The sequence below is a fragment of the Cygnus olor genome, chromosome 1 (genome assembly GCF_009769625.2).
Source record: "Cygnus olor isolate bCygOlo1 chromosome 1, bCygOlo1.pri.v2, whole genome shotgun sequence".
NCBI lineage: Eukaryota > Metazoa > Chordata > Aves > Anseriformes > Anatidae > Cygnus > Cygnus olor.
The window spans coordinates 118,549,325-118,571,193 of record NC_049169.1 but is presented as its reverse complement, the minus strand read 5'-3'; the positions used below and the strand labels follow the sequence as shown (position 1 = coordinate 118,571,193).

Genomic DNA, 21,869 nt, shown 5'->3' with positions numbered 1-21,869 from the left:
TTATAAAAGCGAGTGGAGAATCAAGATTGGTTTGTTGTTTTTTTTTTTAAGCTCATAGAAATTGCTATCTTGTTTTTCCACAGCCTTAAAATTAATTTAATTGTCTTGAAATGATTTGAAATAACTATTATTGCTTCTTTTGTTTGTATGTGAAGCATTGTGTATTGATTAGGGGAGGAAAAGATACAGCTTTTTCATATTAAAAGTGAAAACACCTTAGGGACCAAATGCAATGTATAAAATTCTGTGACATGGCCAACAGCTGTTGCTCTTTTCTATCTTCTATAGTGTGCAGATAGAGCTGACCCAAGTATGAACTTTTTTTTCCAATGAGTAAAACTCCATTTGTACTCAGTGTGTAAGGTGTAGTTAAGCAGAGTGATTTAGAAAGTTTCCCTTCTGATTTCTGTTGTATTTTTTTTAATAAAATTTGAATATGGAAATACTGGAAGTTCAGTTTCATGTAGAGTATGTATTAAAAAATGTATTAAAAACACAGAGCAGACTGAATATCTCTAGCCTGCTATCTTGTTGGTGACGGTGATAAATGACAAATGATCAGGCATTGTAGGCATCATAATGTTTTACTTCTCTAGACTTTTTCTTCTGTATCCTACGGAGATAGGTGATCAGAATCATATGCAAAATTCAAGACAGTCTGATGGATTTGTTCTTTCAACAGTTGGCTTTATTATTGAGTTATATTTGGCATTGCTAACAGTTGGCCTTCTTACTGTTCACTAGCTCTTTCAGATCATTTGTGACTTTTACACAAGATAAATCTCTATATGCATTACTACTGCAAGTTCTCTTCTTTGTGGAAAATTGACCATCTAGCCTTGTCCATCAATTAGCAAATAAAAACCAGTGAAGAACACTGATACAAACTGATTTTGTTGTGATAATCTTTCGACTTCAGTTGAGCTTGTATGTGAATTAAAAGAACTTCTAAATGGAATCTCTTTAAGTTTCATGGTTTAAAATATATGACTAGAAATAAGTTGAATACCGTGAGATAAAAATGAAAATGTGGATTTCATTTTGTGTGTAATGACTAATAAATAGAAGATAAAGATTGTGAAGCATCCTGAGTAACCATTCGTTCCTGATGTTATGTACTATCTCTGTTATGTACTACTTTTCTTGTTGGAACTCTACTGAATTTGCATAACTGTACTTCTTAATAAAAATGTAGCCTGATTGTAGTTTTGGAAGGGGAAAACTGATGATTAATTTAACTAGTGGAGTATGGCAGATTAACATCTCTTTTTTTTTTGTGAGTTACTTAACAGTGAATGAATATTACTGTTTTGTTTGGTTGAAGTGTTTCTAAATATTAATTTGTTCACTGTTATAAAACCCTTTGTATGTTTGATTGTTTATCAAAGAAACAGGCCCTGTAGAGTTATGTTTGAATAGACACGACGTTTTTAATTTTTCATTGCTTGTTTCTCTGTTCAAAAAACAAATAAATCCATTCATGTCCAAGATGCCTTAACTAGTTGTCTCTCAGGCATTTCTGGTTCATTGTTTTGAGCTTGTTAAAAGGTTGTATCAGAACACAGTAAAAAGTTAGACATAGGTATTCAAAGTGGTGTTTATGAAGACAGCTATTTAGTTTTGTTCAGTTAGAAAAATTAAAAGGCATGTTTAAAATCCGTTTCAAACTGTCGTGTTTAGGTGTGATATGATATTTGTGTTTATTAGTCTAAGTCCTGAGAGCAAAGGTCAGTGATTGAAACCAGTATCCCTAGATTTGTATTACAGTACTCTACTTTGCTCTCTGTACTTCTCTACTGGCTCAAAGATGCTGAGAGTCTGTCATGATACCTTAGCTGCTTTAAAAACAAGATGTGCTAAAAGATTCAACTTCCACAATCTTTTCATCAAACTTAGAAGACAAGCAAGCAATTGCAGTCTTCATATAGTAGCTACCGTTAGTGTAGATTTAAAAATACAATGTGCAGATACAATAATGTAATTGTAGGAAGACTTCAATTTAAAAAAAAAAAAAGAGTTCAGGTCTTTTTTTACTGTTTAACCCCTTTTGCCAGAGGTTGACATCAAATGCTGAATAACCCATTTGCAGTAGGGTACTATGTAGCAGCATCAGCGTAAGTTGAATATGTTTTCTCTTATTGAGAATATGCCTTATTAATAAGTTGAATATGGATATGAATATGGATAAGAATAAGATGAATATGCCTTTCTCTTATATCTGCCTATTCATTGGTAGGTATGAATGTGAGGAATCCTTCACAACTCTGAATGTAGATATAAGAAATCACCAAAACCTTCTTGATTCTTTGGAACAGTATGTCAAAGGAGATTTATTGGAAGGTGCAAATGCATATCATTGTGAAAAATGCAACAAAAAGGTAATGATTCCTTATATATTAAACTTGTATACAAATGTATGGCTACAGCTGTTCCAGGTTCAGTCGTGGTTTGTGTTCAGGAAAAAGTTATCCTTTAATTTACCAAATTTAGTTGTTGATAAAAGCATATGAATGGGAACTAAAGAGCTGATAACTGCTAATGTTTTGTATTTTTTTAGGTTGATACAGTCAAACGCTTGTTGATTAAGAAGTTGCCTCCTGTTCTTGCGATCCAGTTGAAACGATTTGATTATGACTGGGAAAGGGAATGTGCAATCAAGTTCAATGACTATTTTGAATTTCCAAGAGAGCTGGACATGGAACCTTACACAGTGGCAGGTGTAGCTAAATTGGAAGGGGATGATGTAAATCCTGAAAATCAAATAATACAAAACGAACAGTCGGAAAACGAACACTCTGGGAGCACAAAATACAGGCTTGTTGGTGTACTTGTACACAGTGGCCAGGCCAGTGGTGGACATTATTACTCTTACATTATCCAGAGGAATGGTGGAGATGGTGAGAAAAATCGGTGGTACAAATTTGATGATGGAGATGTGACAGAGTGTAAAATGGATGATGATGAAGAAATGAAAAATCAGTGTTTTGGTGGAGAATACATGGGCGAAGTATTTGATCACATGATGAAGCGTATGTCCTACCGACGCCAGAAGAGGTGGTGGAATGCTTATATCCTTTTTTATGAACGTATGGACACGATAGACAAAGACAATGAACTAATAAAATACATTTCGGAACTTGCTATCACCACTAAACCCCATCAGATTAAAATGCCATCAGCCATTGAACGAAGTGTCCGGAAGCAGAACGTGCAGTTCATGCATAATCGTATGCAGTACAGCCTAGAATATTTCCAGTTCATAAAGAAGTTGCTCACGTGTAATAGTGTCTACTTAAATCCTCCTCCAGGTTAGTATGTGAGTGCCATAATTATGAATTAATTTCTTGCAAGGAGAGTTTTGATTACATTGTCAAGAATTTGTCTAGTCAATGAAAATTTTACACATTCTGCTTTGAATACCTTCTGGATTTCTGCAGTTAGACATCTGTTGCCGAGTTGGTCATCAGTGATAGCATGTATGAATATTGAGCAAAAAATACTCCGATAAACTGGCAACCGTTGGTCAGTTTATGTACTAAGTTACATTAAAGTACTTACGTTTATGAGGGGTTCTGCTGAAGACAGTTCTTGCAGGTGAGATGCTGAAAGATTTCTAAACGTCAGTAACATGTAACAGAAGGTTTGCGTATGCCTGTCTTAAAGCTTATGTTTTCAAATGATACGTTATAGAAGCTAAGGCAGTTTTGATGTTTCCTATTAAAATTTGAACACCGTGCCAGACAAAATATTAATCTGGAATCTGTTAAATTATTAAAACTAAATCACTTTTACTTTGTCTACATGTGAGCATTTTGTTTTTTCTTTAGGACAAGATCATCTGTTGCCTGAAGCAGAAGAAATAACTATGATTAGTATTCAGCTTGCTGCTAGATTTCTCTTCACCACAGGATTTCATACAAAGAAAATAGTCCGTGGCCCTGCTAGTGATTGGTATCTTATCTTTTTAACAACAATTATAGTTTTTGGAAGTTCAGTGTCTGTTAAAAGATCCTAGTTGTATATACGTGACAATAAAAGATGTTAGTGGTCCGTGCCGTCTTCCACCCCTCCCCCAAATGTGTGGTCAAGCTAAGCTGCACATGAAAAAGGGGGAAAATACTGGGAAGAAAATGAGCCTTAAAATAAGCTGCTGAGCTGAGCAGCTTTGAATTTTTTTTGTTTTATTTTTTAATAGAGCTTAAATCTGCTTTTTCGTCTGTGATAATAGAGTCTACATTTTTAGAGCAAAATAATAGATTGTGAATTTTGACTTCAATTCAGAATGGTTTGTTCATAGTTCAGTGTTGTGGTTTAGCCCGGCTGGCAGCCAAACACCACACAGCCGTTCGCTCACCCTCCCCCCTCCCTCTCCGGGATGGGGGAGAGAAACGGGAAAGTGAAGCCTGTGAGTTGAGATAAAGACAGTTTATTAAGACAGGGAAAAGAATAACAACAACAATAATAATAATAATAGTATTAATAGTAATAATGTGTACGAAATAAGTGATGCACAATGCAATTGCTCACCACCCGTTGACCGATGCCCAGCCTACCCCCGAGCAGCCGGCCCCCCCTCCACCCCGGCTAGCCACCCCTATATATTGTTCAGCATGACGTCAGATGGTATGGAATACCCCTTTGGCCAGTTTGGGTCAGCTGTCCTGGGTCTGTCCCCTCCCAGCTCCTGCTGCATCCCTAGCCTGCTCGCTAGCAGGACAGAGAGAGGCTGAAAAGTCCTTGGCTTGGTGTAAGCACTGCTCTACAACAATTAAACCATCAGCATGTTATCAGCGCTCTTCTCATTCTAATCCAAAACATAGCACCCTGCCAGCTACTAGGAGGAAAATTAACTCTGTCCTAACTGAAACCAGGACATTCAGTTAGTTTTAAACAAAGCTCTTTTCAACCCAGTTATGCAGCTTATATTTGTGTTCTGTTTCTGAAAGTCTGTTACTTTCGTACTCTGCTAAAAGAGTCTAAAGTTTCAGAGTGCTTATATATGTTGCTAAGGGGCCTGTGATTCAAATCTGTGTGGGCTATAACAAACTGCAATAGCCTTACAGCACCACAGTATTTTCACCACAGTCATTCTTTGAACTGTTACTTGGTTCAGGGGAGATGAGAGTGGGTTACTACTGGCAGAGCTAGGGAGAAAATTTAGTATTCGTGATCAGTAGTTTTATCAGAAACTAGTAAGTAGTTCTGTAATACGTGGCAAATGTGTGCCTCGCTTTCTTCTCCAACAGCAATTTTCAGAGCAGCTGTTACCCCTGTTATTTTAAGAGATCAAGAGGTGTTCATGTATTTCTGCAGAGAGGACAGAAGTCTCACAAGACCTCTCCAAGACAGATATTTTACTCTTCTTTTTTTAATGATCTGTAAATGAGAATATAAATTCCTGATAGGAATAACATGCTTGGTTATGAGTCTTACACACAGCTTGTGAAGTCCACCTCAAACATTCTCTGCCATTCACTCTCCCCCGTTTCCAATCCAGAGGGAATAAGGGCTGCCTGTTTAGGACTGTGTTGAGTAGTAGTTTGGAGGTTAGGGAACGTAATCTAATTCTAATCTAATCTAATTCTTCATTCCTATGGATGGTAGAAGTGAAATGCTACAGTTTAATACCCTTTTTTATTGATTTTTTTGTGTGACTGTAAAGAAGTATTACTATAAGAACTACGGTTTATCTGATTGTAAACATTTTGTGAGTAAGAATGTTTGGAGGTCACCTTTAATGTGTATTTTCAAATTCTGCAAAAAGAATACATCTTTCAATTTATTAGTGTCATGATCTCTAAGTTGTATCATTTATTTTCAGGTATGATGCATTATGCATCCTTCTTCGTCACAGCAAGAATGTACGCTTTTGGTTTGCACACAATGTCCTTTTTAATGTTTCAAACCGCTTCTCTGAGTATCTTTTGGAATGCCCTAGTGCTGAAGTTAGGGGTGCATTTGCAAAACTTATAGTATTTATTGCACATTTTTCGTTGCAAGATGGACCATGTCCTTCACCTTTTGCCTCTCCTGGACCTTCCAGTCAGGTATTTAATTTTCTAATGAAAACCTTTTGAAACGTGTTCTTATTTCTTCATTGTAAGTGTTTAATATAAGCTAATTCTGGAATAGTTGCATTAATGTTTACAGGAAAACTGTTCTACGTACCGTTATGCAACTCAACCAGTTTATGTGAGAGGTGCTGTCAGAGGGGTTCAGTTTTACCTCATTTGTAAATCTCTGTCAAGACTAAGTAGCGAGAACTTTGAGTTTAGTTGGAAACATGAAACTACAAAATAAAAGGAATGGCTTATAATTAGGTAATGAGAAGGAAAGCGAACCCTTGTTTTCCATTTAGATTTTTTTAAAAAAGAGGAGTTACCTAGAGTACTTTCCCTGTATTCTGCAACACTGAAATAATCAAAAGTTTTAACTTTGCATAGGAGTAGAAAGTGAATTGCCTACTTTTATACGCCTAGAACTGCTAAACAAAACACAAAAAAAGGCCAAAATCTTAATGTTGTAGTTGGCATAACAGTGTTCTTGTTTGCACTGTATTGAAATTGAACGGTATTAAAATCTAGGGGAAAAAAAATAAACTTTTATGAGCCTTTACTTCATCATATTTTTAAGGTTTTTAATGTCTACAGTAAGACACTTACTTCATTTGTATTGTTCCTTTTTTTTCAGAGTATTTTCACTACTGTATCCAGCAAAAGAATTAGTTTTATGTTAAGGTTACATATATTTTGATAGTGGGTTGTTTGGAGTTTTTTGTTTTGTTTTGTGGGAGACATTTGAGATAAACCTGTAGGTATGATTTGGTTGTTTATTTTATTCTGTGAAATTCACAGTGCATGTGCTTCTTCAGTTAGAAACTTCTATACGTGCATAATTTCTCAGACTTGTACGATACTTAGGGATGCAAGTCTTATTCCGTGTATATCTATCTTACTAGTATATTATCATGTTGCTGTGTTCAGGACTTTGTGTGAGGTACAGAAGACAAGCTGCTAGTATTTTAAGTCCCTTCTGTTTGGCAGCAGCCCATGCCTTTTAACTCTTGCTTTCTGCCGTAGTAGAAAGTATAAACTAAATAAAGATTTTACAGGTTCAACTGCTAATAATAAAACTTTTTTTATAGGCTTATGATAACTTAAGTTTAAGTGATCACTTACTGAGAGCGGTACTAAATCTTCTTAGAAGGGAAGTATCTGAACATGGACGCCATTTGCAGCAGTATTTCAATCTGTTTGTGATGTATGCCAATCTAGGTAAGCAAATCACACACGCTTTTTCTGATGTACTGTAATAAACTGTTTTTTACTAATTTCTCAGTTTCCCAGGTAATTGCATGAGGATCCAGTTTCTCAGCTTCGGGTAGATTGTTGTTATGAGGTGTCTCATAAATTCTCTCTAGAGAATCCGTGCTCTTCCAGTTTAGGATTTGGAGCTTTTGTCTTCCTGCCAACTTTGGAAGACTAACACAAGAAGCTTGGAGCTATGAGAGTGTGTCGTTCTAAAAGATTGTGGGGGTGAAAATACATGGCGAGAGAGATTATGCTTCATTCAAGTTTCTTTGCAGGGAGGTCATGAGATCCAAGAAGCATGTGGGACTGTCTTAACTTTTGAAACTGAAGAAGTTGAGAAAGGTGAAAGTTCAGGAAAGAGAGGGATGATTTTTCCATAAAGAAAATGGAGTAGTGCAGCTGGTCATGCTTTATCTGTGTGCTCCAGTTGTGCCCCTTTGATACTAATTTCTTTAGTTAACCAAGGAACTTCACAGCTACAAATGTAAAACTCTAGCTCTGCAACTGTCTTCCCTTTAAAACCTCTTTGTGAGACTGAGGAAATAGCTTAATCTGTGCTTGTTCTTAGACATCATTGCTTGCCAGAATGCTTTCAACATAGACATCATATGAGGTAAAAGAATGCAACAATCAGGAAATTCCACTCTAAGTTTATCAAGTATTGCAGTTCATCCAAAATAAACACAGGCAAGAAAAGCCAGTGTTTTTGCAATATAGGAAGGCTTAAGCAGAGTTCTCCCAGGCTTGGGAAAGTGTTTCTTTTCTTAAATACTAGTGTCCTACATTTTCTGATGAAAGATTAAACTAGAAATTGAGTATGATTGCATATTAATATATAAGTTTGATTAGCATCTTTGAATGCAAGGCTAGTAGGAAAGCCTGTATTTGCAGATGCTACATTGAAGATCCATTACATGCAAGCTGAAATATAACTGACGTGAGATGATTTTCAGTTTTGTAGTGACGGATGTGAAATACTTGCTGTGACCCTTACAGCATCAATCATTTCTGCTGTGGGTCTTAATTATATCCAGCACTACAGAAATAGTAATAGGTATGGATTTAAAAGTATAAAAAACTTGTAACAAATTCTGGATTGTGTAGGTTCTTTGCATAGAAAGTCGCTAGCCCATATGCTAAGAGTAGGATAAAATAATATCCAAAGTAATTATTCAAAACAAAGATAGTTTTTGCTTTTAAACTGAGATCAGTGTTACTCACATTCAGATGAACGGCTGTATCACTTTTTCTTATAGCATTACCAGCACACTGAAAAATAATGCTAAGCTGTTCCTCAGGTGGGTTAAAACATTGCTGCTTTATATATTTGCTCTCAGGAAGAGCAATTAAGAGGATTGAAATGTTAGTCAAATGAATAAAAGATTGTTTCTGCACTCCAAGATGGATGAGGGTAGCCACAGGTTCAGACCTAGTGAATTGTCACCAACCTCTACATTTTACTCTTCCCAGTTATGAGGGTCTTCTATCAAGGGCCGTTTTTCTTTCTCATGTGATAACATAAGTAACACAGTGTCTTTCTCTACAGCAAGTTCTACCCAAGATATGGTATTATTTATAGTGATAGTCTATTAGACCCTCTCTCTTATTCTAATATAAGATATTCTCATCCTTTTGTGTCAAGTAGTGTGAAGCGAGAAAATCTGTTCCCCTGGAAAATCTACAAAATTTTGTAATACGTATTGAACAGCTCATCCATTGCTGGTTATCACCTCATGCAGTCTATAAATCTGAGGTTCTGTTGGATTCCTTTGTGGCTAAAGTGTTAAGTAAACGTATCAATCCAAATGGTTATTTCAGTGTTCCCACATAGGATTGCCACAAACATACACACAGAGTTTTGGAAGTTCTTTAAAATTGTCTACCCACACAAAAGGAATTTAGTATTTTAAGATAACCCTAGGTAATCGTGTTAATTTAATTTCATCTATGATGTACGATATTTTGATATAGTTTGTCTATCAAAGCATTCTCTGTCAGGCAGTGTTCCATCATGACCCCCAGAATGGACTTAATGTCACTATAGAAAAGAGATGCAATTCTTCTGCTGTAACTTACTTTTTCTGAGTTCTCCGTGTCATTCAGTGCATTTTGTGTTATTTGGTGCATTTGAAGGCTCTGACTAGGAAAGCACTCAGAGTCCAGATGGGAAAACATAACCTAATTTTATTTCTGGGGCTGATTGTTATCCCAATCTACTCTACAAAGACAAACACAGAAATACTAGGCAGTTTAAGGCAGCCAGTTGTGCTTGTCTTACTACTGTTAACTGAAAGCGTCTGTATGGATGTGGAGTGCTCATTCAGCAAAACCTACAATACATCCTTTCTGCGGCGCCCCAAGTTCTGTGAATAAGAGTAAATTGACGTTTCGAGAAATCAGGTAATTCACGGCAATGTGAGAGGGAGGTCAGTTCTATGGAGAATGTGACTACAGAACTATCTAGCATAACCAAAAATACTGTAAAACAGCTCTAATGTGCTATCTGGGTTCCTTCCTCTTATTAGAAAGATGGTATGTAAGGTTCAGTTGTATTTCAGATTAAGAAAAAACTTTGCTAATGTATGAGAAAGCATGACTTTTTAACCAAACTGAGAAACAGAATATAAGATCAGAAGGGTCATTTCTGTTTTAATGGTAAGTATATGCAAGGTACTTTTGCAGTGAAACCAACTGATTGTTTGAATTAGCTGGATTGTTGGTTGGCTTTGCAGGTTTTTTTCATTTTGTTTTTTCTCTCCTTGAATTGATTTTTGTCGCTCTTATTTACGCTTACTGCATAGTATGCCACGGTTGGAAGGGTCTTAAATTTGTAACTGATGTATCTAGGTTATGATGGGCAAATCATGAAATATACAGTGTAGTGTGTTCATCCTCTCCTGGGCCTCACTATAAACACTTATTTCAAAAAAAAAAAAAGAATTACTTTTTGTCCCAGAAGACTTCTCTGAAACTTTGCTATTAACACAAATGCTAGTTACTTAAGTGTTAATGAGCGCTATTAAGAAATTGTAGTCATTTACTGCTCTTCTTCATTGTGATTTTTTTCAGCTGAACATAATTTCCTTGTGCATCTTACTGATTTTCTTTTTTCAGAAAGCATAATGATGATAATAAAGACCAGAAGCTGAGAAGTTATCAGTTGTGTAGTTATTTTTCTGAAAAAATGTATTGTCAGTGCTAAAAATGGGATTTTTTCTTAATTATTCTTTTTCCCCCGTAAAGGTGTAGCAGAGAAGACACAACTTCTGAAACTAAATGTTCCTGCAACCTTCATGCTTGTGGCTCTGGACGAAGGTCCAGGCCCTCCAATTAAATACCAGTATGCTGAACTGGGGAAGCTATACACTGTTGTGTCACAACTGATCCGTTGTTGCAATGTGTCATCACGGATGCAGTCTTCTATCAATGGTACAGTAAATTTTACATTTTCCTTAAGTTAATTGAGTATATCAATAAATGTCTTTTGTGCATATTTTGTTAACTGTGTATGAAAAGGATCAGCTGGAAAAATGTTTGACTTTTATGTGTAGCAAAACCTTGTTTAAAGGCAGAAATGTTTGTTTTAGACAAAACTGATTTTATATACTGACAAACTGAAAAAGCAGATGAGACAAACCTTGGCTTATACTTTAAGATATGGGCAGACATCTAAATAGCGAAGTATTTTGCATCAGCAAAAAACTACTAATGATTTAGTTTAATAGTTTAAACTCATTGCAAAGACTTGCATAAAGGTATTTTGATTCTGAGTAGAAAATAATAAATTACTTTCATGTTACCAGGACAAAGTAATCTGTACAGGAAAAAAATATACCAGGTTCTGAAGTACCTAATAGCAGTTATTGGTAAAGAGATATTGCTTTGGATAGCTCTTGAAAATATCCACTTGGTGCTCATTTGCAGTCAGAAAGACAAACAGAAGCCACCATTTTCATTTATAAAAGATTAAGAATCAGCTAGAAATTAGTCTACCACAGTATAAATCATTAATATCCCCACTAGGTGAAGAGAATGCACAGTTACTTTTGAGAAATGGTGACAGAATATTCGGCTATGTGAATTTTATAGGCTGTGTATGTACGTGTTCTATATTAAGCATAGTTTAGAAAACCTAATTAGGAGTCCATAGAGAAGCTATTTAACGATAAAGTCATTACAGCTCAATGTGTCAGGCTGTAAAGTCAATAGGCTAGAATGTGCTATAGTAAGATTAATGAACTGAAAAATTTACTGTGCTATAATAAGCTGCAGAATCATTTGGTGACTTTGATTTGGTTTTGTTTCCAGTGTATTTTTTGAGGATAAGACGAAAAGATACTCTACCGATGAAAATGAGTCATATGTTCACTGTATTCTTAATGTTGTACTTAAAAAAAAAAAAAAAAAAAAAACGTTTTGTATGAACATTACTATGTTTATTAATAATCATTACTGTTTTCAGAGTAAATTTATTTTATGCTTTAGCATTGTAAGCTGGGAAAGTTCTTCCTTGGACTTCTAAGCATCCTCCTATAATAAGTGAAAATACAACACTATTAAATCAGGAAACATCAGGAGCAAATCAACGGTCTCTCTACACAAAATGAAGCTTACTAAATAAGCTATATTAATTTTGATTCTTTCATTAGTACTTTTTTATCTATGCTTTAGAGATTCAAACTGGAGTGTTTTATTATAGATATTCCCATTGCCTAGTGAAGTAAATAGACTTAATGTGTCGTAAAATGTGATAGGCTTGGGCTGTGTTACACAAGGTTTGAAGCAGATTCTGGAGATAAGAGGATTCCACCGAGGAAACTCCCAATAATTCCTCCTCTTGCATGTGGATGTGTTTCTAGCTGTTCTGCACTGATTGTCACTGCATACTCTTTTCTGAGAGGAAGTAGTAGTTCTCTTGGGCAGCAAGAGTTGAGCTTCACAACCAGAAAACTGAGTTATTTCATACCATAGTATTTTTCAAAGCAAATTGACTGCTAAATGTACTTCTCCTGTGGTTTTTTTTATTGATTAGTTACAGCAACTTATATTTTGTTGTCTCTACACACCGAAAGTGTTTTGGTACCTTTTCATCTGGAATAACTGCTTGTTCCAGGTAATCCTCCACTTGCCAACCCTTACGGTGATCCTAATTTATCTCAACCTATAATGGCACTTCAGCAGAACGTAGCAGACATTTTGTTTGTGAGAACCAGTTATGTGAAGAAAATTATTGAAGATTGCAGCAATTCTGAAGAGACCATCAAGTTGCTTCGTTTCTGCTGTTGGGAGAATCCTCAGTTCTCTTCCACTGTCCTCAGTGAACTTCTCTGGCAGGTAAAAATAAATGTTGGGAGGAAGATGGGCATATGAATGTGTATGATGCAAGATCTATATGTATAGGAATGTAATACTATTAAATACTGAGTTCCATAGGATAGTATCTTCTGTCACTATTTTTTACTCTTCGGTATACATCATAGTGGAATATTAAAATAAATCCTTTTATAAATCTAGGAAAGCAATCAACCGTTTTTGAGTTAGGAACACAGTGTTAAGTCCCTCAGGGCTCCATATTTGTTCCTCAGGGATCTGCATTAGGACTGGTACTGTTTAATATTTTGGTACTGTTTAGTGTTTTCATTTGTGACGTGGACAGTGAGATTGAGTGCACCCCCAGCAAGTTTGTGGATGACACCAAGCTGAGTGGTGCAGTTGACACTTCAGAGGGGAAACAATGTCAGAGGGACCTGAACAGGCTTGAGAGGTGGGCCTATGTGAATCTCATGAAGTTCAGCAAAGCCAAATTCAAGGTCCTGGGTCAGGACAATCCCAAACATCAGTACAGGCTGGGTGAAGAATAGATTGAGAGCAGTTCTGTAGAGAAGCACTTGCGAGTACTGGTGGATAAAAAGCTCAACATGAGCCAGCAGTGCATTCCTGCAGCCCAGAAGGCCAACTGCGTCCTGGGCTGCATCAAAAAAAATATGGCCAGCAGGTCAAGGGAGGTGATGCTCCCTCTCTACTCCACTTGTGAAACCCCTCCTGGAGTGCTGAATCTGGGTCTGAGGTTCCCAGCGTAGGAGGGGGACGTGGACCTGTTTGGAGCAGGTCCAGAGGAGGGCCACAGAAATCATCAGAGGACTGGAGCACCTTTCTGTGAAGAGAGGCTGAGAGAGTTGGAGTTGTTTGGCTTAAGGAGAAGGCTCTGGGGGAAGACCTTATAGCAGACTTCCAGTACTTAAAGGGTATCTGCAAGAATGATGGGGGAGGGATTTATTATCAGGGCCTGTAGTGATAGGACAAGGTGTAATGATTTTACACTAGAAGAGGGGAGATTTATATTAGATACTAGAAATAAATTCTTCACGGTAAGGATGGTGAGGCGCTGGAACAGGTCACCCAGAGAAGTTGCGGATGCCCTATCCCTGGGAGTATTAAAGGCCAGGTTGGATGGGGTTTTGGGCAGCCTGGTCTGGTGGGAGGTGTCCCTGCCCATGGCGGAGGGGGTTAAAACTAGGTTATCTTTAAAGGTCCTTTCCAAATCAAACCATTCTGTGATTCTAAATAAGTAGGCTGGGGTGTAATGTAAGTGCATTTCATTCAGCTTTTCTCTCATTATCGATGAAATGTCTTCTTTCAATAGAATCAAAATTTAGCATTATTTCTTAAGATCTCCCTTGTATTTATTTTGAGTATGTATGTAAGGTGCTTTTTTTTTTTTTTACAAGTCTGCAAAACATACTTGGCTTCAGGCTCAGGAAAGAATCATTATTTGGGGCTGTTTTGTTTTTTCCTTTGTAATCTCTGTAGGATTAATCACACTCTTCCACTCCAAATAAGGTTTGTTTTTAACTTTCATTAGCTAGTCTTAAATTAGTGCATTTTTTTCTACGTAAACATAAAGTTTTCTGTGTCTGTTTGGCACTTGAAAAATCATAATAAAATCACTTTACTAATATTTTACTTAGCCATATATTTTGTGGTTTAGTATGGACTTGAACATACTGTCTAAAAGTAGCAATATTAGTGGAAAATACTGTTCTATAATTTTGTGTTTCTAAAAGTATTTTTCACAGTAGCTTCTCTGGCATCTCGTGATTGGTCCAGATGCTTCAGATCAATTGTGTTAGAAACTCATGATAAAACACTTGTCCTTTACAAAACCTGCTATGTATTAAAGAAAAAAACACCTACCAGCATTTAAACTAATAATAAAGTATGCATTGTATCTTGAAATATTCCTTAAGTAACAGTAAACTTCACATAAATTGTGTTCTTGTATTGCACCATGTAATCTACACGCTTCAAAGAATGCTTTCTTGTGTTCTCTGCATTTTTACTTTTTAAGGTTGCATATTCATACACATATGAGCTTCGACCTTACTTGGATCTGCTTCTGCAAATCCTATTAATTGAGGATTCTTGGCAAACTCACAGGTTTGTAGTTACCTGTCTTTTTATAATTCATTATTATGTTTGATACAGACTGTTTTCCCAGTATTTCTGTTGCTAATCTTTTTAAGAGGTTTGTTTTAAATATATATATGAACCAAAATACAGGGATAAAGCATTTTTTTTCCATTTTATCTCAAATGTTGAGACAACTTGAGTCTACATTTTAACCTGTATCTTCCTTACTATTGAGAAATTTCCTACTCAGTCCTATAAATGCAAGGTTGTTCACATTCAGGAGATTCTTACTAATGTGCCAGTTAAGCTAAACACATTGGTATTTTCTGTGAGTTGTTTAGATTGATCCTTGGAAACTTGTCATCTAAGAGGGTTCAATGATGTTCTGGTCTTATTACTAACAAGCACAACAATCGCAGGAGTGATACTGAGACATGGATGAAATGTGAGCCTGGGAGAAAAGCATATTTCATAGACAAAAATATTTTCTACTGTCATATTTCAATAGAATTTTCACTAAAATATTAAATACTCACCCAGGTTCAAACCTTGTTTTTGTATGTCTAGAGAATAAAGTTTTCGAAAGCTGAGTTTAGAAAAGTGTGATTACTACAAATAATGACTATCCAAGAGAATGCATGTAAGTCAGTTACTTAGAAGTTTTATACAGTAGTAGTAGTAGGTGAGATAACACAAAGTAAATGCTACTTGTCAATATTTTTGAAATATCTCTGTTTCTTAATTAGTGAATTTAGATAATACTGGAATTACTAAATCATTTGCAACCGTGTGCCCATATGGCATTTAAAATATTTTAAGTAAGAGCACGCTTAAAAAACTGACAGTAACAGCAAGGGTATTGGAGTCAACTCATATGTAGACTACACTCTTAGGACTATATTCAATTCATTAGTTGCCTAGCGTTACTTCAGAAGATGTTCAGAGAGAAGATGGTGATCTGGTTTAGCATACTCCAAAACCTCAAGACTAGGCTGGAAAGATTTCTTCATTTTCTTTGTAGGAATTATTGCTTAGGTAAGGGATGAGAATACATTTTATAAGGGGACTTTCCACACTTGCATATATATGTATAAGTAATGCATATATAATATAGTTCGTTTATATTTTCTTCCTGCTAAGCAAATACTTCCATAAGAAGTCCTAAGTCCACAGGATGCTGGAGGATGGGCGTATTTTAAGAGGTGTGAAGTAAAAAAAATAAATTTTAGGGTGGAAATGTAGGTGAGAAGTGTTTGTTTAGGATAGTGCTATGTTAGAAATAATGGAGTATGGAGGAGGTTAAATGTTGCAGTATGACTCGCTATACTTGAAGATGTACATCACTTTGTTATTCTTGAGACTGCCATGTTAAATATAGTGTTCATTGAAATTGTGCTAGGCCTCAGCAGAGGGGAGTATAAAGTTGCCAACTGCAGTCACCCTCTGATTTTTTGCTGCCACTTCTGGCAGTAGCTTGGAGCACTGGTCCTCTGTCCTGTTCTTAGTTTTGCTCTGATAATCATAGTTTAATAAGTAGTGTAACTACTACATAGTTAAATAGCGTGACTGTCCATAGTAAATAGTAATCTCTTCCAACTTATAGAAAATAAGAATCATCTGGTCTTAAACAGCACGCATCCTTCAGTTGCTCCTTGTATTGTCTTACTGAGATGTCTGCTGCTGTTCTTTGGTATCAGACCCTCTCATAGATTTCTCTTGATTTGAGAAGTTAACATTCCAGGACGCTCTCCTTGTTGCAACCTCTTTACAGGTAGTTGAAGAGAGCAATGAGGTCTCTCCTCGGTCTATGTCAGACTAAACAACCCCAGTTTCCTCAGCTGCTCTTCATGACTCTTGTTTTCTAGTCCCATCACCAGCTTCGTTGCTCTTCTCTGCACACACTCAAGCAACTTAATATCTTTCTCGTAGTGAGGCCTGGGGACTATTTGCTGATTATTGACAAAGATGAAACAAAAAGAGGTCCACTACTTTTCCTACAATGAACATAGCTCTTAGAGATGTTGACAGTGTAGGTTCCGTGTCTCCCTCCAATGGTTTTTCAAAGCCAAAAGTGTGTGAATTTGGAAACCCTGCAAGAAGTGAAGATGGAAATTAATTCCCCTACCCATTGTTCAAGAGCAGAAGGCACTTTACCGAAGTCAGAATATTTAGAATGAGTTATCCCTTTTATAATTGCACTGTAAGTGAAGCCTGAATTCTAACCCTTGATTTTTGTGTTTTGGTTGTTGTTTTTTTTTTTTGTAGGATTCACAATGCACTTAAGGGTATCCCAGATGATAGGGATGGACTATTTGACACCATTCAGCGCTCTAAGAACCATTATCAGAAAAGAGCTTACCAGTGTATAAAGTGCATGGTAGCCCTCTTTAGCAACTGTCCTGTAGCCTACCAGATTCTTCAGGTAATAACTTGTTCTGTCTCTTGCTGCTTTTTCTCCAGTTCTGTGTAAAAATAAAATAAAAAATAAATTCAATTTTCATTGACTTGATGAAATTTTGACTTTCAAGTGAAACTCATGCAGACCTTGTAATATCATAAGGTCAGTATTTTGAATTGAGAGCAGTTTGATTAAACTTGCATTCATGTGATGCAGCTGCAAACTGCTCAGATTTCATTTCAAATTGGAAGTTTATTTGTGCTAAAAAGAATGTTTGAGGGAGTCTTATAAGCAGCATATTGGTGGCCTGGTGATGTCGGTGGTCTGTTCTCTTGAGCTGATATATAGGAAGATAAATATATTTCTCTTTTGAAATAAAATAATTCTGAAGTATTAACTTTTCATCTGCAGAGCAATGGAGATTTGAAGAGAAAGTGGACCTGGGCAGTAGAATGGCTTGGAGATGAGCTTGAGCGTAGACCATACACTGGCAATCCCCAATACACCTATAATAATTGGTCTCCACCAATACAAAGCAATGAAACATCGAACGGCTACTTCCTAGAGAGATCACACAGTGCTAGAATGACTCTTGCAAAAGCTTGTGAACTCTGCCCAGAGGAGGTAAAGAATTAATTTGACATCTGTTAAAAACTTCGAGTAAAACATTTCTGTAAATAAGCAATCAATAAGGAGTTACACTTTTGTTGGCTTTATTTACATACTCCTGTGTTTTTTTCACTTCTTGTACTGTTTTTACGCACATCTGCCCTGTAAAGAATTAGCAATCTAGAATTAAAATTGACCATTTAAAGTAGATTATGAATTATTAAAAAAATCTAATTTTTTCCCAATAATATGTTAATAGTGGGAATTTTTATACAACTAAGCATTATATGTAATAAATACAGTTTTCATACAATACGACAGGACTTGACGCTCTTAAAGGTCTTTTCTAACCTAAATGATTCTGTGATTCTGTAAGTTATAAGAGATACTGGGGACAGGGGGCATGTCTTTTCTTTGAGCATGCCTGAAATGATCAATTGCACATTGGATTGGTTCTGGATAGAATAATCATAGTATGTTTTACCTAAGTAGATAAAATGTTTTTTCAAACTTTAGGAACCAGACGATCCTGATGCCCCAGATGAACATGAGTCTTCTCCACCTGAAGATGCCCCATTGTATCCCCATTCACCTGGTTCCCAGTATCAACAGGTAAAAGCTAGAGAGTTTGACCCTTTATTTAGAGTCCCAGGATAGCTTTTTTAGTTAGCATTCATCATAACTCAAATTACAGGCATTTAGCCAGAAGCATGTTACTATGAAATATCACCCTTAGAGAAATAAAGATTCAGCTCCATTTTGCCAGGAATGGTTTCGTCACCAGTTTCATGTGAGAATTTTTGTGTTACCAGATCAGAGATTAATCATCCATAGAAACAGCAGGGGGACAGACATCATCCTAGGCTTACGCATACTAAATCTGATTCTGTCATACTTGTTCATGTTGATATTTTGTGAGTAGTTCTCTTTTTTTCTTTAATTTAGGTCCCAACGCCTAATTTTCAGTTTGAGTAATTGGAAGGCTTTCATAAAAAATGGGTGTCTTTGTGATGCGTAACTTGATATGAATACTGATTTCCAAATCTTAAGTACATGCAAAATCTAAATCTGTTTTAGGCTAAGTGGCTGCTTTGTTAATCTACCAGTGGAAAGCCAGATCTGAAAGAAATCCTAACAAGATTTTTTTTAATGGATTTGAGTAAATTAGTAGATCCCCTCCTTAGATGTCATTTTTTCTTTGTTCCAATTAATTTCATATATTCTGAATCTGCTAATTTAATTTCCTCTCCCGCCCAAACCTATTTTCCCTCCATCTTGCTTTCCTTACTTGGTGTTCTCAGCAGAGCAGTTGGTAAGTCATGCAGATTTTCCCACTCCTTTCTGAGCTCCTGAGTTCAGACACATACCGTAACCTCACCATTATCTGTGTGATGTGTTCACTTTCTTGCAATAGACAGCATTTCTCACTAACACGCACAATCCTCATGTTCCTAATTTCTCCACAGTTGTTTAAACTCTGCAAAACAATAGGTAGATAAGATATATTTTCATTTTCCAGCTGTATGTAGACTTTTTAAATTGGGACAGAGCATCTGGAGAAAACAGCTGGTCTAGATTTCATTCAGTTCTGTAACATTGAAGTTTGCCCTCTTAAAGATTGAAGTATGCTACATGGATACAGATACGTTTTTTCTATTGTCTTAGGAAAAACATTCACGCTAGTTGAATGTGTCAGTAAGATGTGCACAGGTTAATGCTCAGACCACATAAGCAGCCTCTTCTAGTCTACTTTTTTTTTCTGCTTTTGCTTTGCATGTAAATGTTTTTTACTCAAAGGCTGACATTACTATTTAATCCTTTTAACTTTACAAGTTGAAAGTCTGTTTATGTTCTGTGTAAGTTAAAGGTAAGTGAAGGATGTGATTCAGAGGAATGAAGGAACTGATGTATGTCCATACAGATACTACTACAGAAGTTCAGTGTGCTTGATGATACTTTTCAGTAGTTTGAATGTAGAGGCGAAAACCAAGGAACTGGTTAGGAAACAATCAACAGGTTTAATGTCTTTTTAAAATGTTTATGTTTTATTACAGAATAACCATGTGCATGGACAGCCATATACAGGCCCGGCAGCACATCATATGAACAACCCTCAGCGAACTGGCCAACGAGCACAAGAAAATTTTGAAGGCAGTGAAGAAGTTTCCCCGCCTCAGACAAAAGATTAGTGAAATGCACATAATCAATTAACTTGCTCCATCAAGACTGTGCACCCAGGCCTTACAGTCCAACCTTTCTCTGTGTCTGGCTAATATTTAAAACTAGAAAAACTATTCCTAATCAACATGGAGTGGAGAGTCTATTCACTGTCTTATCTGCAGAAAATTGCTGTCAATATATAACCCGCCTGCAGTGGAAAGTGTATAGTGTTTTGTAATAAATGGCCTGATGCTAATGTGTAAATGGCAAAGGTGTATATAGTATATTAATGTTTGACTGTTAATTCTTAAGCAAGAAACATTTTTTTTGTCTTGATGAGACTCACAGATCTACAAAAAAAAATTCTTGATATATCTGCTGCGCTCTGCAACCAGTGTTGCCTGCCTCATGGCAGTTGGATCAACTCCTTTACAAAAAAGCCTATCCATGTCAACCACAAAAATAGTTTCATGTTAATTCTTTGCCACTGGAGTCGATTTTACTATGAGCAACGTAATGGCTGGTAACCTTTTAATTATTTGGTTGATGTGGAAAATTGGTGATGTAACATTGTTTCTAGATCTTTTTTCATTGCCTTTTTCATTCTGGTATTAGGTTAATCACTTTTGAAGCTATAGTTATGCTGTAACATTTAGCATGGCTTCACACCAAGTTAGTGTAGCCAATGAGGGGGAAAAAAAGTGACAGCAGTTGTCCCAATGTGACAACTGTATCGCTCAGAACTTTTTCTTCTTACACCTAGACTATAAAATGGGGAGGGAAAACGTGACAAACAAGTGGTTTTCAGTTTCACATGTGTTCCTCACATCTGATGTTTGACAGTTCTGTCTCTGGGTGGGATAAAGAACACTTAGTTTTCAGTAATAGGAATTTAAAAGATTTAAAACAAATATGCAAAAATTTGCTATGCCAGGATGCCTGGAGCATAATAGACTGTATTTGGTGTGCTTGTTTTGTTTCTTTGGTAGAGCTTATTAGATAAACTTCTAACACTTTCCTTCTACTGCATCCCAGTGAAGTGGAAGTCAACAAAATCACACAGTACTTGTGAGTGCCACTGCACCAAGTTAACTTGCTGGTTTTCTGCTCGTTCACAGTTCTACTTGAAAGCAAGAATTGTCTTAGCTCTTTATCCATATACAGGAAATCTTAACATTAGAAGCAGGGTTTAATTATAAAAGAAACTACTGGTTAGTCAACTGCAATTCTGAGGTATCTCTATTCCAGAATAAACATTTGTTTAAAGACTTCAAGAAACGCATCAGTAAATACTGTATTTAAATGAAAATTGGTAACTTGAATGTGTGTAATTTTTTTGGAACCTGTCTAAAAACCAAATACCCCTGCAAAACAGATACAGCCCACCCTATACTATTTAAATATTTTGCTGTTTTATTTTATAGAAATTATTTTGCTGAATTCACAAATAGAATTTGATTTAAGAAGAATGTTTTGTCCTGTGGTGTGTGTGTTTGTTTTTTGTTTTTCTTTTTTGGTTGGTTCTTTTTTTTTGTTTGTTTTTGTTTTTGTTTTTTAATGGACTGCACAGAAAGATGAATTCTGTGCAGTGGCACTATGCTGAATTCTGGAACAACAGTCACATTGAGATTTCTGTGCACACAAAAAAAAAAATTGGCCCTTAAGAATAAAAGTAATCAGGACAATTACACTGTAAAAGTTTCTTAATGTGATTTATCTTGTACTTTTTGTATGTTTTTATATATACATATATATATTTAATGAGCACAAGCTTGATGGTGTTTTTTACAAATGAGTTGATAGAAACAAAGCTGCTTATCAAATTAAAGATCTGTAGTTTTGAAACAAACAAAGGAAAATTCAGTTGCAAGTGCATTCTTATGCATTTAATATAAGGAAGGGACACAGGTTTAAGAGTATGCTATGTAGCGATGATCACTTTTACGCTTCCATGTTTTCTCTAGTGCTCGAGTTAATTCAGA

At 36.1% G+C, this 21,869-nt stretch overlaps 1 protein-coding gene across 2 annotated transcripts in view; it reads left to right on the top strand.

Annotated features, from left to right (window-relative positions):
• Positions 1 to 21,356, top strand: part of USP9X (ubiquitin specific peptidase 9 X-linked) — a 102,477-nt gene extending 81,121 nt beyond the window's left edge. For both annotated transcript variants that reach the window (XM_040530497.1, XM_040530487.1), the window contains exons 34-45: positions 2,237 to 2,378; positions 2,558 to 3,308; positions 3,828 to 3,951; positions 5,822 to 6,047; positions 7,145 to 7,274; positions 10,554 to 10,739; positions 12,424 to 12,644; positions 14,659 to 14,747; positions 16,986 to 17,142; positions 17,530 to 17,742; positions 18,244 to 18,339; positions 19,782 to 21,356. In XM_040530497.1, coding sequence (XP_040386431.1) covers positions 2,237 to 2,378; positions 2,558 to 3,308; positions 3,828 to 3,951; positions 5,822 to 6,047; positions 7,145 to 7,274; positions 10,554 to 10,739; positions 12,424 to 12,644; positions 14,659 to 14,747; positions 16,986 to 17,142; positions 17,530 to 17,742; positions 18,244 to 18,339; positions 19,782 to 19,916 — 2,470 coding nt within the window. In that variant the 3' untranslated portion in view covers positions 19,917 to 21,356. The remainder of the gene's footprint in view (positions 1 to 2,236; positions 2,379 to 2,557; positions 3,309 to 3,827; positions 3,952 to 5,821; positions 6,048 to 7,144; positions 7,275 to 10,553; positions 10,740 to 12,423; positions 12,645 to 14,658; positions 14,748 to 16,985; positions 17,143 to 17,529; positions 17,743 to 18,243; positions 18,340 to 19,781) is intronic.
• Positions 21,357 to 21,869: the final 513 nt, after the last annotated feature.